The following is a 13,207-nucleotide window of genomic DNA, read 5'->3' as shown; positions in this document are numbered from 1 at the left end:
AGCCAATCATTTCGTGACTATGAGAAATTTCCGATTCTTAGGAAGATCGTGAAACGTGGTGTGAGTGAGCGTTATACCCTCTATCTCAAAGAGATGGAGAGTGCTATCGCAAGTAATCCTCACCACTTTTTCAGATTTATTAAGAGTAAGCATATTTCACATGGCCTTGAGCATTCGTTCTCATTTAATAATATAAGTTGTGTCGGTCCTGAGATCGCTAAAGCTTTTGCTAGTTTTTTTAGCTCTGTATTTGATCAGAGATCACAATCCCTTGATGCTAATTTGGCTTCCCAAATTGGTACTGAAGGTGTTGTTATAGACATTCCGCGGGTCTCGCTTGGAGATGTTAGGATAGCAATTTTGAAGCTGAAGGGGTCTGTTGGGCCTGACGGTGTGCCCCCTGACGTATTAACACTTTAGGGACCGCGCGATTACCATAGAAACTTACGCCAAATACCGATAATTTTTTGCGAAAATCGGCAAATACGAATGGTTTTACTAAAAACTTTGTAACTTTTAAACCAATAGACATATATGTATAAAATTTTCAGGAAATGTTTTCATGACCATAATGGATCGAGGGATGTCTTTCATTCATTGGTTATTAACCCCTTGCCTGCCGTCTAACCAATAGCATTTCATAAATTTTCGTTTATCAATATTTTTAAAACCATATTTTTTTTTTCTTAAATCTTGTTATTATTATTACATAAACTGTCTTTATGTATAATCAGAATGACCATTTGCGTATGTTTAATTTTTATAATGAAAAAAAGTTAAATATAAAATTATGATCCATGATCGATTTTTTATGAGTTTATAAAAACGTCTACACTAATTAAATGCACTATATTTAAAAATAACTATATTTATTATAAAACTACGAAAAAAACACTAATATTTTATATTTCTGGTATAATTTTTCTCTAACAGCGTATCATCTCCTGTATTCTCCGTGATCGATTTTTTATGAGTTTATAAAAACGTTTACACTAATTGAATGCACTATATTTAAAAATAACTATATTTATTATAAAACTACGAAAAAAACACAAATATTTTATATTTTTGAAATAATAATCACTCGAGTAAAAGTTACCTCAATGCTATTCGCGCGATGGTCCATTGGATTTTTTCAAATATTTTTGTGCCTTCAGGATCAAGTTGAAAAGTCATCCATGGATAACAAACCATACTATATGGAAATATCAAATAACTTGCATTCAATGCATAGTGAATAGTCGAATAAACAACGAAAACACATTTATATAAATGGTGCAGGCCGACTGTAAGGGTGGGTCATAGTATGTGTTTCGGAATTCCGAATTCTGACACGTTTGTAACACATAATTCACATAGTTTATAGTATAGGGGTGTGTATTACTGGACCTTCCAAGAACTTGATAGATATTTTGATGGGAAAAATTTTTAAATAATCGATTGTGTATCGATCGATTTTTAAACTCTCGATTTATCATATATATACATAATATATACTCGGGTATATACCCCGAATTAATTTCATTTTTTTCAATAAAAATCAAACTCAATTTTTTTTCTTTAACTTTAAAATAAATTATACAAATTAAATAAATCATACATTATCGACAACTCTGTCATCTTTCGGCTAAATCATAAATTCCTTTTTCGTAAAATCCTCCTGGTTTAGATACAAAATAGTTGGGAAGAGCTGATTTCACTTCGTTTGCAGATTTAAATTTTTTTCCTTCAAAATATGTTCCATCGACCGAAACGAATGGTGATCCGATACAATAATGCGACTAAACCAAGGGCTTCGATTTTTTTCACACGAGTCAATTTTGTAACGGGAGAGTGGGCGAAACTAGACGATACTTTTGTCTATTCACAGTGCTCTTTTGACACAGATGTGTCGTTGAATAATTCTTCGACATTATCGGATGCACTGTATGCATGATAAAATTAAAAAAATTTCATGTTTCAGTATTTAAAAACACGAAATTTCAAAATGATTGACATCTCCCGAAAATAGTGAAACTTACATATATTTTATCATTAATTGATTTTTCGTATATATATCTAGACATCTCTTGATAATTTTTCGAAGCATAAATGGAATACCCATATTTTTTTTGTTGGCAAAGTTGCATGTATTTGAGAACGCCTATGTGGCGTCCGCGGGCGCCAATGCTTGGACTATTCAGGACGCCAATGTGGCGTCCGCGGTCCTTAAAGTGTTAAAGGCATGCTGTAATTCGCTCTTAGAGCCTCTTCAGTTTATTTTTAACCTTATTCTGGGTTCTGGTAATTATCCTGAAAAATGGAAATTATCTAGAGTCATTCCCATTCATAAAAGTGGCTCTAAAAATGAGGTTGAAAATTACAGACCTATTGCTATCATCTCGGCTATTCCCAAAATTTTCGATAATATCCTTCACCGTTTGATTCTTTTGCAGTTTAAAAGATTGTTGTGTGATGAGCAGCATGGTTTTTCACCATGTCGTTCCACTACCACTAATCTTGCCTGCTTTTCATATTATACCATGTCTAAAGTTGACCGTGGACAACAAGTTGATGTAGCCTACTTTGACTTTCGAAAAGCATTTGATCTTGTCAACAATGACGCTCTTATGATCAGATTAGCTGAAGTGGGCTTTTCTCCACGTCTTCTTAAACTCTTTGCTTCTTATCTTAGTGATAGGAAGCATTTTGTTAGATATGGTATTTATGAATCTCCTTCATTTTTTACGCGATCTGGTGTAACTCAGGGGTCCACCTTAGGCCCTTTACTATTTACAATAGTCATTAATAACCTCCCAAAAGTACTACGCAATGCTTCATGTCTCTTGTTTGCTGACGATGTTAAACTATTCTTTGCTGTTAAGGATGAGAGGCAAGCCTCTCTCCTTCAAGCTGATATTAACGCTGTTTTAGAGTTCAGTTCCAGTTTAGGGCTTGAACTGAATACTAGTAAATGTGCTATTATGAGTTATGGACGTGCGAATTCGCTCTATTGTCACGGATATTCCATTGGATCCGTATTGTTGAAGCGTCTGGAATCAATGGTCGACTTGGGTATCACTTTTGATCCTCAATTCACCTTTCACAACCACATCAAGACAATCGCTGACGTTTCCTTTCGTCGACTTGGATTTGTCTTGAGATATGCTAGATTATTCTCCAACCCCTTGTCTTCTCGCTTGCTTTTCAACTCGCTTGTTAGAAGTAAGCTAGAGTATAATGCAATTGTGTGGAATCTGCATGAAGCAAACTACTCTCTTATTATCGAAAAAGTGCAAAAAGCATTTCTTCGTTTTCTTTATAAGAAAGAGTATGGGTACTACCCATATATCTATCCTACTCCTTTCCTTTTGGGCATGCTTGGGTATAATTCCCTTGAACTTCGGAGAAACTTCTCGTTAATTCGTTTCGTTCTCCAGCTATTGCGTGGTAATACGTCATGCCCGTTGTTGCTGGAACAGTTGGGACTTTATGTCCCTAATAATTATGTGCGTGGTAGACATCATCATTTGATGGTTGTACCTGCTGCTCGCACAGTTCTTTATCGAATGGCTCCTATTCCACGAGCTATTCGACTTCTCAATGAAATCGTTGCTGCTGTCCCTGAATGTGATATTTTCCACCTTGGGGAGCGTAGATTATCGGATATTATCTTAACATATTTATCTGGTAACCTGCGCTCATCATTACTTTCTTAATTTGAATGTGTGGAATCTTAATCTACTCTCTTCCATTTGGGCCTCGCTGTGATTTTATTTTTTATTCATATTTTGTTTTATTTTATTTTATTTTTTCTTTCTCCTTTGTACATTTTTATATACTATTTTAATTTTGCTCAGTGTAAACAAAGAATGGGATTTATGGATTTTATTTTTAATTTTTACACTTTTGTTATTTTTTTTTTCTCTCTGAATGATGTATTATTTTCCTTTTGTTACTTTTTTTTTATTATTTTATTTTACCATGTTTTCTGCTTTTGCTTTTTTCCTTTATTTCCAGTTTACTTGTTTTTATATCATGTTTTTATATCTTTTTCAAATGTAGGCCATTGTGGCGCATTAGGTTCTTCCTGTAATGCCACAATGGTCCAAAACTATTAAATAAATAAATAAATAAATCATCATCATCATCATCATCATCATCATCATCATCATCACTGGCAAAACGCATTGATCAAAGATCCTTTTTTTCAGGCAGAGTGGCATTTTTGATTTAAAAACAGCATTTGTTCCGACCAAGTCTTCATGGTCAGCTTTCGTGGCGTTACGACCAAAGGAGCCGTTTTGGAGGGAGATCGGCGCCGAGCGCGCGTACCCGCCCCCTATTCGTTTTCCGCGTCGGTCGAGTGAACATCTCTGTTCGCTACCGAGTTGGTTCCCACCACCGAGTCCCGATCAGCTCAGCCTTGATCGGCAGACGATACTGGAAGTACAGCTTCAGTATACGTCCGGTGAGAAGTGAGGAATTCCTGGTCTCTCTTCGTCGAAGTCAGATCACGTAGCCACGTGGTTGAGTGAGGTTACCATAACCTCTTGAACACGTGCGCGCTAATTTCAAGTCGGACTCCCCCCCCCCCCCCCCCTTTTTTTCTGTCCCCCCTGCTTGATCTCTGTATATACATATATATATAAAATACAGTCACCATACAAACAGAATTATAACCTGTTTTCATTACTATTCAATTTCCCGCCTTTGTCCCGTATCACCCTCACTTACGCACACTGTACGAGAGAGAGAGAGAGATATACATCGAGCCGAGCCGACAGCAGCAGAGACCAGACCGCAGACGACGACCTGTAGATCCCTTGGAGGAAACCAGCCCCGCCCACGCTTACCACGAGCTTCTACGAAACCGACTTCCGGGGTGCTCTCGAGTTGAACATCCCTGGAGTCTGTACATTTGGTCCTTCGATAGCCGAATCCTCCAGAGCTGGTCTGCCAACATCGTCTAGTCCAGGTTGGTCGTCATTTGCATTTTTCTGTTGTGGTTGCTATTTTTTTGGTCGCCAGCATCCATTTTGTTTTGTCCGTATCCATTGTCCTTTGTTTATTTTTTTTTCTCTTCGCGTCCATTTTTTCCTTTGTTTGCTTTGCGTCGCAGTTCAATAATGGAGGCTTTGATTGCTCTTAAAAAGGCACGAAAAGGTATTCGAGCTAAATTAACTTGCAACGCGAATCTATTGGGGGACAATGTAAGCCTCATCGAGCTCAAGGCTAGATTCGAAATGATCAAACCACTATTGTCTGAATTTGAATCGGTCCAAGATCAGATAGACGAGCTGGACCAAGAAGAGGCGCAGGCCTCCGAGTCCGTCGTGGACATATTTGATAGGGAATATATGGCCGCCATCGTGCGATACACCGAAGCAATCAATTTACGGGAGCCGCAATTTAACGTTCCGCCATTAGATGTCGTTACATCCGCTGTCACACCTGTGCCGCAGTCACCGATACCGCAATCAAATACAGCAATCAAATTGCCCCAGTTGGAGTTGCCCACGTTTGAGGGCAACATCCAAAATTGGCCCCAATTCGCACAACGCTTCTTGGCCGCTATGGCCGGCGAGAATTCGCAAATCGCCCGCTTCCAATACTTGTTGGCAGTCCTGAAAGGAGAACCCAGTCGCGTAGTTAGTGGCCTAGAGTTAGCTGACGATGCCTTCTCCCGCGCGTGGTCCATTTTGGATCAACGCTATAACAATAAAAAAATTGTTATTCAACATCATCTTCAGGCATTATTTGAAGCCGAGCCAGTCGCGAGCAACCATCACGTCAGTTTGCGTCGTCTCATAGATGATGCTAACATGCATGTACGTGCGCTCGTTAACTTGGGCGTCCGGGTCGAGACCTGGAACGAGATTCTGGTGATGTTTATCACCAGAAAACTCGACCGGCACACACTTCAGCAATGGGAGCTTCAGGCTCCCAAGTATGAAGACTGCACGTTTGTCAACATGATGGACTTCCTAACGGGCCAGTGCCAAGCCGTGGCAAATGCCGACTTCGTTCTAAAGGGCGAGTCGAATGCCCAACCTCGAGTTGTCAGTGGCCAAAAGGCGGCCGCGTTACATGTGGGAGGGGAACACCCCTCCTGCATCAACTGTAGCGGAAGGCACTCGCTACTAGCATGCACATCTTTCCGCCGTATGAGCGGTGATGAGCGTAGGGCGGCCGCTATCAAACATAGGTTATGTCTGAACTGTCTGAGACCGGGTCACATGGTTCAAGCGTGCCGAACCAAACAAAGATGCGTGCGTTGCGGTCGGGCGCACCACACGCTCTTGCATGACGCAACGGCGTATCAGGCTTCACCTTCAAACAAGGTCAAAACTTCCCAGAGCCCCCAGAATTCGAAGTACGTCAAACCCGTAGAACCGTCAGCAGTTTTACATTCGGTGAGACACGCGACGCCTTCACATTCCCGCACCGTTTTGTTATGTACCGTAGAAGTACAAGCACGCGGTCGTGATGGGCAGTTGCATAAAGTGCGGGCTTTACTTGATAATGGCTCCGAGGTCAACATAATGTCCGAGGACTTAAGAAGGCGACTCGCCTTGAAGTCAAAAAAGATGGACGTCAACCTGCTGGGAGTAGGTTTAAATAGGACGTCCATCTCCTATGGCGCGGTAGTGCGTATACTACCGCGTCTCCCCAACCAGGGCGCCGGCATGGACATTGATTGCGCAATCATGTCCGACATCACGCATCAACTGCCATCGCGCAATGTGTCTGAGATACGGAGCCATTTGCCGCTTCATCTTCCCCTTGCTGATCCGTCATTTGACTCTCCCGGTACGGTTGATATGGTGATGGGTAGCGACATCTATCATGCCATATTGCGCAACGGAAGGCGCACCATTTCCATTCCTTCACGCGGTGACAGACAAGGAAGCATAACCATGCTAAACACCGCGTACGGTTGGATTTTAGGTGGTTCGATTGCCGCTCCCGCATCATCGAACAATGCACGTAGTTGCAATCTCTCACTCATGCGCTCCATCAGAGCATTCTGGGAACTAGAAGAACCGAACACCTCCAAGGTAGGGTTAGATGAGGGTCATCCCGCCGAGCAGTCATTCATACATGGGACTACTCGCGATTCTTCGGGTCGGTTTATGGTCAGACTGCCATTCAAGGCAGACAGTCACTTATTAGGCGATTCACGCACTGCGGCGGAAAAAAGATTCCGTGCGCTTAAGGGCAGATTTGCTCGTAACGAACAATTTCGCAATCGTTACGAGGCATTTCTGCAGGAATTTATCGATCTGGGGCATATGTCGGAGTGCAATTCAGAATCCGTCCCAAATTTCTATCTCCCTCACCACGCCGTCTCCAAAGAAAGCAGCCTCACTACAAAGCTACGCGTAGTGTTTGACGGGTCGGCAAAGTCATCTTCGGGAACATCTCTAAATGACGTTCTCCATGTCGGTCCACGAGTTCAGGACGACATATTCGACATTTTATTACGTTTTCGGCAGCACTCAGTTGCAGTGACTGCGGACATCGAAAAGATGTACCGACAAATCAGGGTACATCCAGATGACCAACCATTTCAACGCATTATCTGGGGTTTGGGTAAAGGGGCGCGAACGTATCAGCTAAACACTGTGACGTACGGCACTGCCTGTGCTTCATTCTTGGCAACCCGTTGTTTGAGGGCCTTAGCCGATGAACATAGGGCGGAATTTCCCGAAGCTTCCACAGTGTTAAGCAGAGACTTTTACGTCGATGACTTGCTCTCGGGTGCCAGTAGCGTCCAGGAACTCACAAAACTGGCCGAGCAAATTAACTATATTCTGGCTCGGGCTGGTCTCCCTCTTCGAAAATGGGCTTCCAACACCACTGAACCCATCTCCATAATACCCGCTTCCGATCAGGGCACCGATCACTGCCATGTGATCAGCAAGGACGAGACATCCACTCTCGGATTGAACTGGCACACCAAATGTGACACGTTCGCTTTCCCCATCAATCTGAATACAAATGCGCAATTCACGAAACGGAATATACTAGCCCAAATAGCGCGGTTGTTTGACCCACTGGGCTTATTGGGCCCTACCATCGTTCTTGCAAAACAGTTAATGCAAGAACTATTCCGCGGGGGCCTCAATTGGGACGAGGCTATTCCCGAGAGATTAGCGTCCCAATGGGAGATTTTCATATCACAATTGCCCAAATTGAGGGACATAATGATTCCCAGACATGTTTTATTACCTAACCCGGTGAGCATTACGCTACTCGGGTTTTGCGATGCATCGCAAAAGGCATACGGCGCATGCATTTATGCGCTGTCCACCGACCGATTGGGACATCGCGTCTGTAGATTGTTTTGCGCAAAATCTCGAGTCGCCCCCTTAAAGACTTTGACTATTCCCAGATTGGAACTGTGCGGCGCCCATTTACTTCACACATTGGTAGAGCGAGTTAGAGTCGCAATCACCGTTCCGATTGACGAGGTGATTTTATGGACTGATTCTACCATCGTGTTAGCTTGGCTCAAGGGTGAATCTTCACGTTGGACGACCTTTGTGTCCCATAGGGTAGCCAAAATCCAGTCAATGAGTGGAAAGCATTCCTGGAACCATATAAGTTCCCAGGACAATCCCGCTGATTCTTTGTCTCGAGGATTCATGCCCTCTGAATTACAAACCATGTCATTGTGGTGGAATGGACCCAAATGGATCCTCCAGGACAGGAACACATGGCCAAAGAGCCAGGTTCCCATTGAAGAGCCTCAAATAGAGGCTAAAGGGACGCGTGTAGCCCTAGTCGCTAGTACTAGTGACTGGGAGTTATTATCCCGATACTCTTCGTGGCACACGTTGACCAGAATTACTGCCTATTGCCTACGATTTATCGCGGCGTTGAGAAGAAGGGGGTCCATTAGTGGTCCACTATCGCGTACCGAACTAATCGCCGCGGAAACTAAAATCATCAAGCACGTTCAGTCGCGATTTTACAAAAGGGAAATTGCCCTACTCGAATCAGCGTTGCCAATTCCTAACAATCGCCTGAAGGCCTTAAGACCTTTTTTGGATCCAGAAGGTGCCCTACGGGTGGGAGGGCGATTGAGCCACACTCATTGGCAGTTTGAGCGCAAGCACCCTCTGATTGTTCCAGCTAAAGCCCATATTACGGAGTTGCTAGTTAGAGCCGCTCATGAACAATTACTCCATGCAGGCACACAATTGGTGTCCGCCCACCTTCGAGAAAGGTATTGGCTAATCGGGGGGAGAAACACCGTTAGTCGCGAAATTCGAAGGTGCGTACGGTGCTCCCGGGTCATACCGAGACTTCAACAACCCATAATGGGAGATTTGCCAGCATTACGCACTGCCCCGGCACGTCCCTTCCTTAATTGTGGCGTAGATTACGCCGGCCCGATCCTCATCAAGGAGAAAGCGTCCCGAAATCGGTCTTTCCTGAAAGCCTACATCTGCATATTCGTTTGCCTTGCTACCAAGGCTGTTCATTTAGAGGTAGTGCAGAGTTTAACGTCCAGGGCATTTATCGACGCACTGAAGAGATTCATATCTCGGAGGGGGCTCGTGGCTGAGATCTGGTCCGATAACGCCACTAACTTTATAGGAACCGATAGAATGCTCACTAAACTGCTAGCATCAACCGCTCATAAGCAATCGCTACATTCATTTTGTTCTGAAAAGGGAATGAACTGGCGCTTCATTCCACCACGGGCTCCGCACTTTGGTGGGCTGTGGGAGGCCGCCGTAAAGTCAATGAAGCGCCACTTAAAACGCGTCATGGGTAGTACAACCGTAACGTACGAGTCTTTGAATACTCTAATAACACAAATAGAAGCCGTATAGAACTCGCGACCTTTGACCCCGTTGTCATCTGACCCTTCCGACCTAATTCCCCTCACTCCTGGTCATTTCCTAGTTGGTGGGCCACTGATTGCGCTACCTCAGGAAGATCTGGTCGATCAACCCTTAGCGAGGGTGTCAACTTACAAGCACCTGCAGCAGATGTTGCAGCATTTCTGGAAGAGATGGGCCCGAGAGTACGTCACGCTACTGCAGCAGCGCCACAAGAGTGGCTCCAGGGAGTCACCCAACTTGCAGCCGGGGGATATGGTGATAGTCGCCGAAGAAAACGCACCTCCCTTGGAATGGCCCATGGGACGGATCCTAGCCGTTCATCCTGGCCACGACGGAGTGGTGCGAGTCATCACCATTCGCACAGTAAAGGGAGTTATCAAAAGAGCAGCTCGGCGAGTTGCTCGACTGCCTGTTGAGCAACATTCGGTTAATTTGTGCAACGGAGTGGCGAGCGTTCATAACGTCCCACATTAAAGTTGGCGCGTTATTTGTATCTGTGTTGTGGATTCAGTTTATGTGTTTTAACTTAAGTTTTTGAGTTGCTTTTCTTTTATGCTTCTCTTGTTGGTTTGATTGGTGCTTTGTAATGGAGCTATCAGGATAGATTGGGACAGATAACGGTTGAACAATATTGTTACCTAGCATTGGTGTTGGTTATTTGTTGGTGTTTTGGTTGTTTGTTTGTCTATTTTTTGTTTGTTTCTTGCCGGCTTAGTCAGCTGCTTATGTAGGATGGGAAACTGACGGTGGACTAATGTTATTTTGTTTGCTGACTGGGTTATTTTGTTGTGTTGTTTTTTATTTTGTTGTTATTTTTTTGCTTACTTGCTTGGTTTTTGTGTATTTCATTAGTCGCTTGTGCACCATTAATTCTTGTTTGTTTTGGAATTCGATCCTCTGACTTCCAACGGGGGGAGTATGTTCCGACCAAGTCTTCATGGTCAGCTTTCGTGGCGTTACGACCAAAGGAGCCGTTTTGGAGGGAGATCGGCGCCGAGCGCGCGTACCCGCCCCCTATTCGTTTTCCGCGTCGGTCGAGTGAACATCTCTGTTCGCTACCGAGTTGGTTCCCACCACCGAGTCCCGATCAGCTCAGCCTTGATCGGCAGACGATACTGGAAGTACAGCTTCAGTATACGTCCGGTGAGAAGTGAGGAATTCCTGGTCTCTCTTCGTCGAAGTCAGATCACGTAGCCACGTGGTTGAGTGAGGTTACCATAACCTCTTGAACACGTGCGCGCTAATTTCAAGTCGGACTCCCCCCCCCCCCCCTTTTTCTGTCCCCCCTGCTTGATCTCTGTATATACATATATATATATATAAAATACAGTCACCATACAAACAGAATTATAACCTGTTTTCATTACTATTCAATTTCCCGCCTTTGTCCCGTATCACCCTCACTTACGCACACTGTACGAGAGAGAGAGAGAGATATACATCGAGCCGAGCCGACAGCAGCAGAGACCAGACCGCAGACGACGACCTGTAGATCCCTTGGAGGAAACCAGCCCCGCCCACGCTTACCACGAGCTTCTACGAAACCGACTTCCGGGGTGCTCTCGAGTTGAACATCCCTGGAGTCTGTACAGCATTCATCCGTCCAAATGCACTCCATCCAAATTTCATACGTCTCTCTATCTCTTCATCTTTACTACCAGACATGTCAATTATTTGACCTAAATATAAATAATTATTTACTACTTCTACTGGTTTATCATCTAAGGGGATGCTACCAGGCATGCAATAACTATTGAACATTAGTTTAGTCTTATCTACGTTAATTTTTAATCCTACTTTTCTACTTTCCCTGTCCAGCTGTGTTAGTCTGATAAGTAGGTCAGCTGAATCATGAGCTTCTAAAACTATATCGTCTGCGAACCGAAGGTGACTCAAGAAGCGACTCCCTGTGTTTGTAGGGCGTTAAGTACTGCATTATGGCTAACTGTATCGAAGGCTTTCTCATAATCGACGAAACCTAGGCACAATGGCCGTTGATATTCGTTGGCGCGCTCGATTAGTTCGCCAACTACTTGGAGGTGGTCCATTATGCTGAAATTTGCCCTAAACCCTGCCTGCTCTATAGATTGGTTCTCGTCGAGGATATTCTTCATCCTTTCTGTAATAACCTTCGTGAAGAGCTTGTAGACCGCTGAAAGTAAACTAATGGGTCGGTAGTTCTTGATATCACTTTTGTCGCCTTTTTTGTGTATTAAAATGATAGTTGCGTTATTCCATCCTTCTGGTATAGCTTGGTTCTGGATGCATTTGCTGAAAAGCCTAGCTAAGATATTAATTAGGGGGGGGCCGCCACATTTTAGTAGGTCAATGGGAATATTATCTTCCCCTGGGGTTTTACCATTCTTTGCAGTTTTTAGCGCAGCCTCTACTTCGCTAGGCAATACTGCAGGAACCCTTTGGCCGTGTGTCGATTCCGGAGCGGGAAATTGACCGTTGTTGTTCTCGTAAAGTTTTGCATAGAACGTATAAACTCTGTCTATGATCTCTTCTCTATTCCTAATTATTACTCCGCTCTCTGATCTGATTGCGATCATTTGGTTTTTGCCTAAGAAAAGATCTTGTTTGCACTTTTTCAGGCTACGGTTATTCTTAATGGTATTTTCTATTAGCTTGCTGTTAAAATTCCTGACATCCCTGACTATTCTCTTTTTAATTTCCTTATTTACTAGATTGTATTCTTGCTTATTATTATCCCTATCTAACTTCCTTTTATGCTTAATTAGGTTTTTTGTTTCCTCTGAAATTTTGCTTAGCTTAATCTGTTTCCTGAATCCACCTAGTTTCTTACCTGTTGAGGTTAGAACCGAACTAATTACAGTGTTCAATTCCTCGATGTCTGCTTCTGGGTTTAATTTCCCGTATCGATTTCCAAGTTCGAGTTCGAATTCCTTTTTCCTAGACCTTAGTTGAGCGAAATCTGGAGAGTTACTGCATCCTTTTATTAATTTCCTACGTTCGCAGTTTATATTAATGGCCATCTTGGCACGGACTAATCTGTGATCGCTACTACTTTACTTAAAACACTAACGTCTTTAACGGAATGCAGGGCATTTGTTAGGATGAAATCGATCTCGTTTCCGTCTCCTTTAGGACTCTCCCAAGTCCACTTATTGTTTGTGTTTTTCCTGAAAATTGAATTAGTGATAAAGAGCCTGTTGTGTTCTGCGAATTCTATGAGGCGATCGCCTCTTTCGTTCCTTTGGCCGGTACCAAAATTGCCTACTGTTTTTCTGTATTTGCCTTTTGTCCTATTTTTGCGTTTAAGTCGCCCATGATTATTTTAAAGTGGTGGCGGCTATTATCGTATGCGCCCTATAGTTTTTTGTAGAAGTCTTCTATTTCCTCGT

At 43.3% G+C, this 13,207-nt stretch overlaps 1 protein-coding gene across 1 annotated transcript; it reads left to right on the top strand.

Moving 5' to 3' along the window:
- Nucleotides 1-5,108: 5,108 nt before the first annotated feature.
- LOC143909149 (uncharacterized) lies at nt 5,109-10,313 on the top strand. The gene is made up of 2 exons (XM_077427050.1): nt 5,109-9,821; nt 9,930-10,313. The coding sequence occupies exons 1-2, from the start codon at nt 5,109-5,111 to the stop codon at nt 10,311-10,313; spliced, it is 5,097 nt and encodes a 1,698-aa protein (XP_077283176.1).
- The last annotated feature ends 2,894 nt before the right edge of the window (nt 10,314-13,207 follow it).

The sequence above is a fragment of the Arctopsyche grandis genome, chromosome 3 (assembly GCF_051622035.1).
Source record: "Arctopsyche grandis isolate Sample6627 chromosome 3, ASM5162203v2, whole genome shotgun sequence".
Taxonomy (NCBI): domain Eukaryota; kingdom Metazoa; phylum Arthropoda; class Insecta; order Trichoptera; family Hydropsychidae; genus Arctopsyche; species Arctopsyche grandis.
This window is presented reverse-complemented; position numbering and strand designations above follow the sequence as displayed.

Bases quoted from the DNA above. Each gene is read 5' to 3' on its own strand.
- LOC143909149 (XM_077427050.1), top strand. From the start codon at position 5,109: ATGGAGGCTTTGATTGCTCTTAAAAAGGCACGAAAAGGTATTCGAGCT. The intron at 9,822-9,929 runs GTATAGAACTCG...GCGCTACCTCAG, and splicing joins TAATAACACAAATAGAAGCC to GAAGATCTGGTCGATCAACC.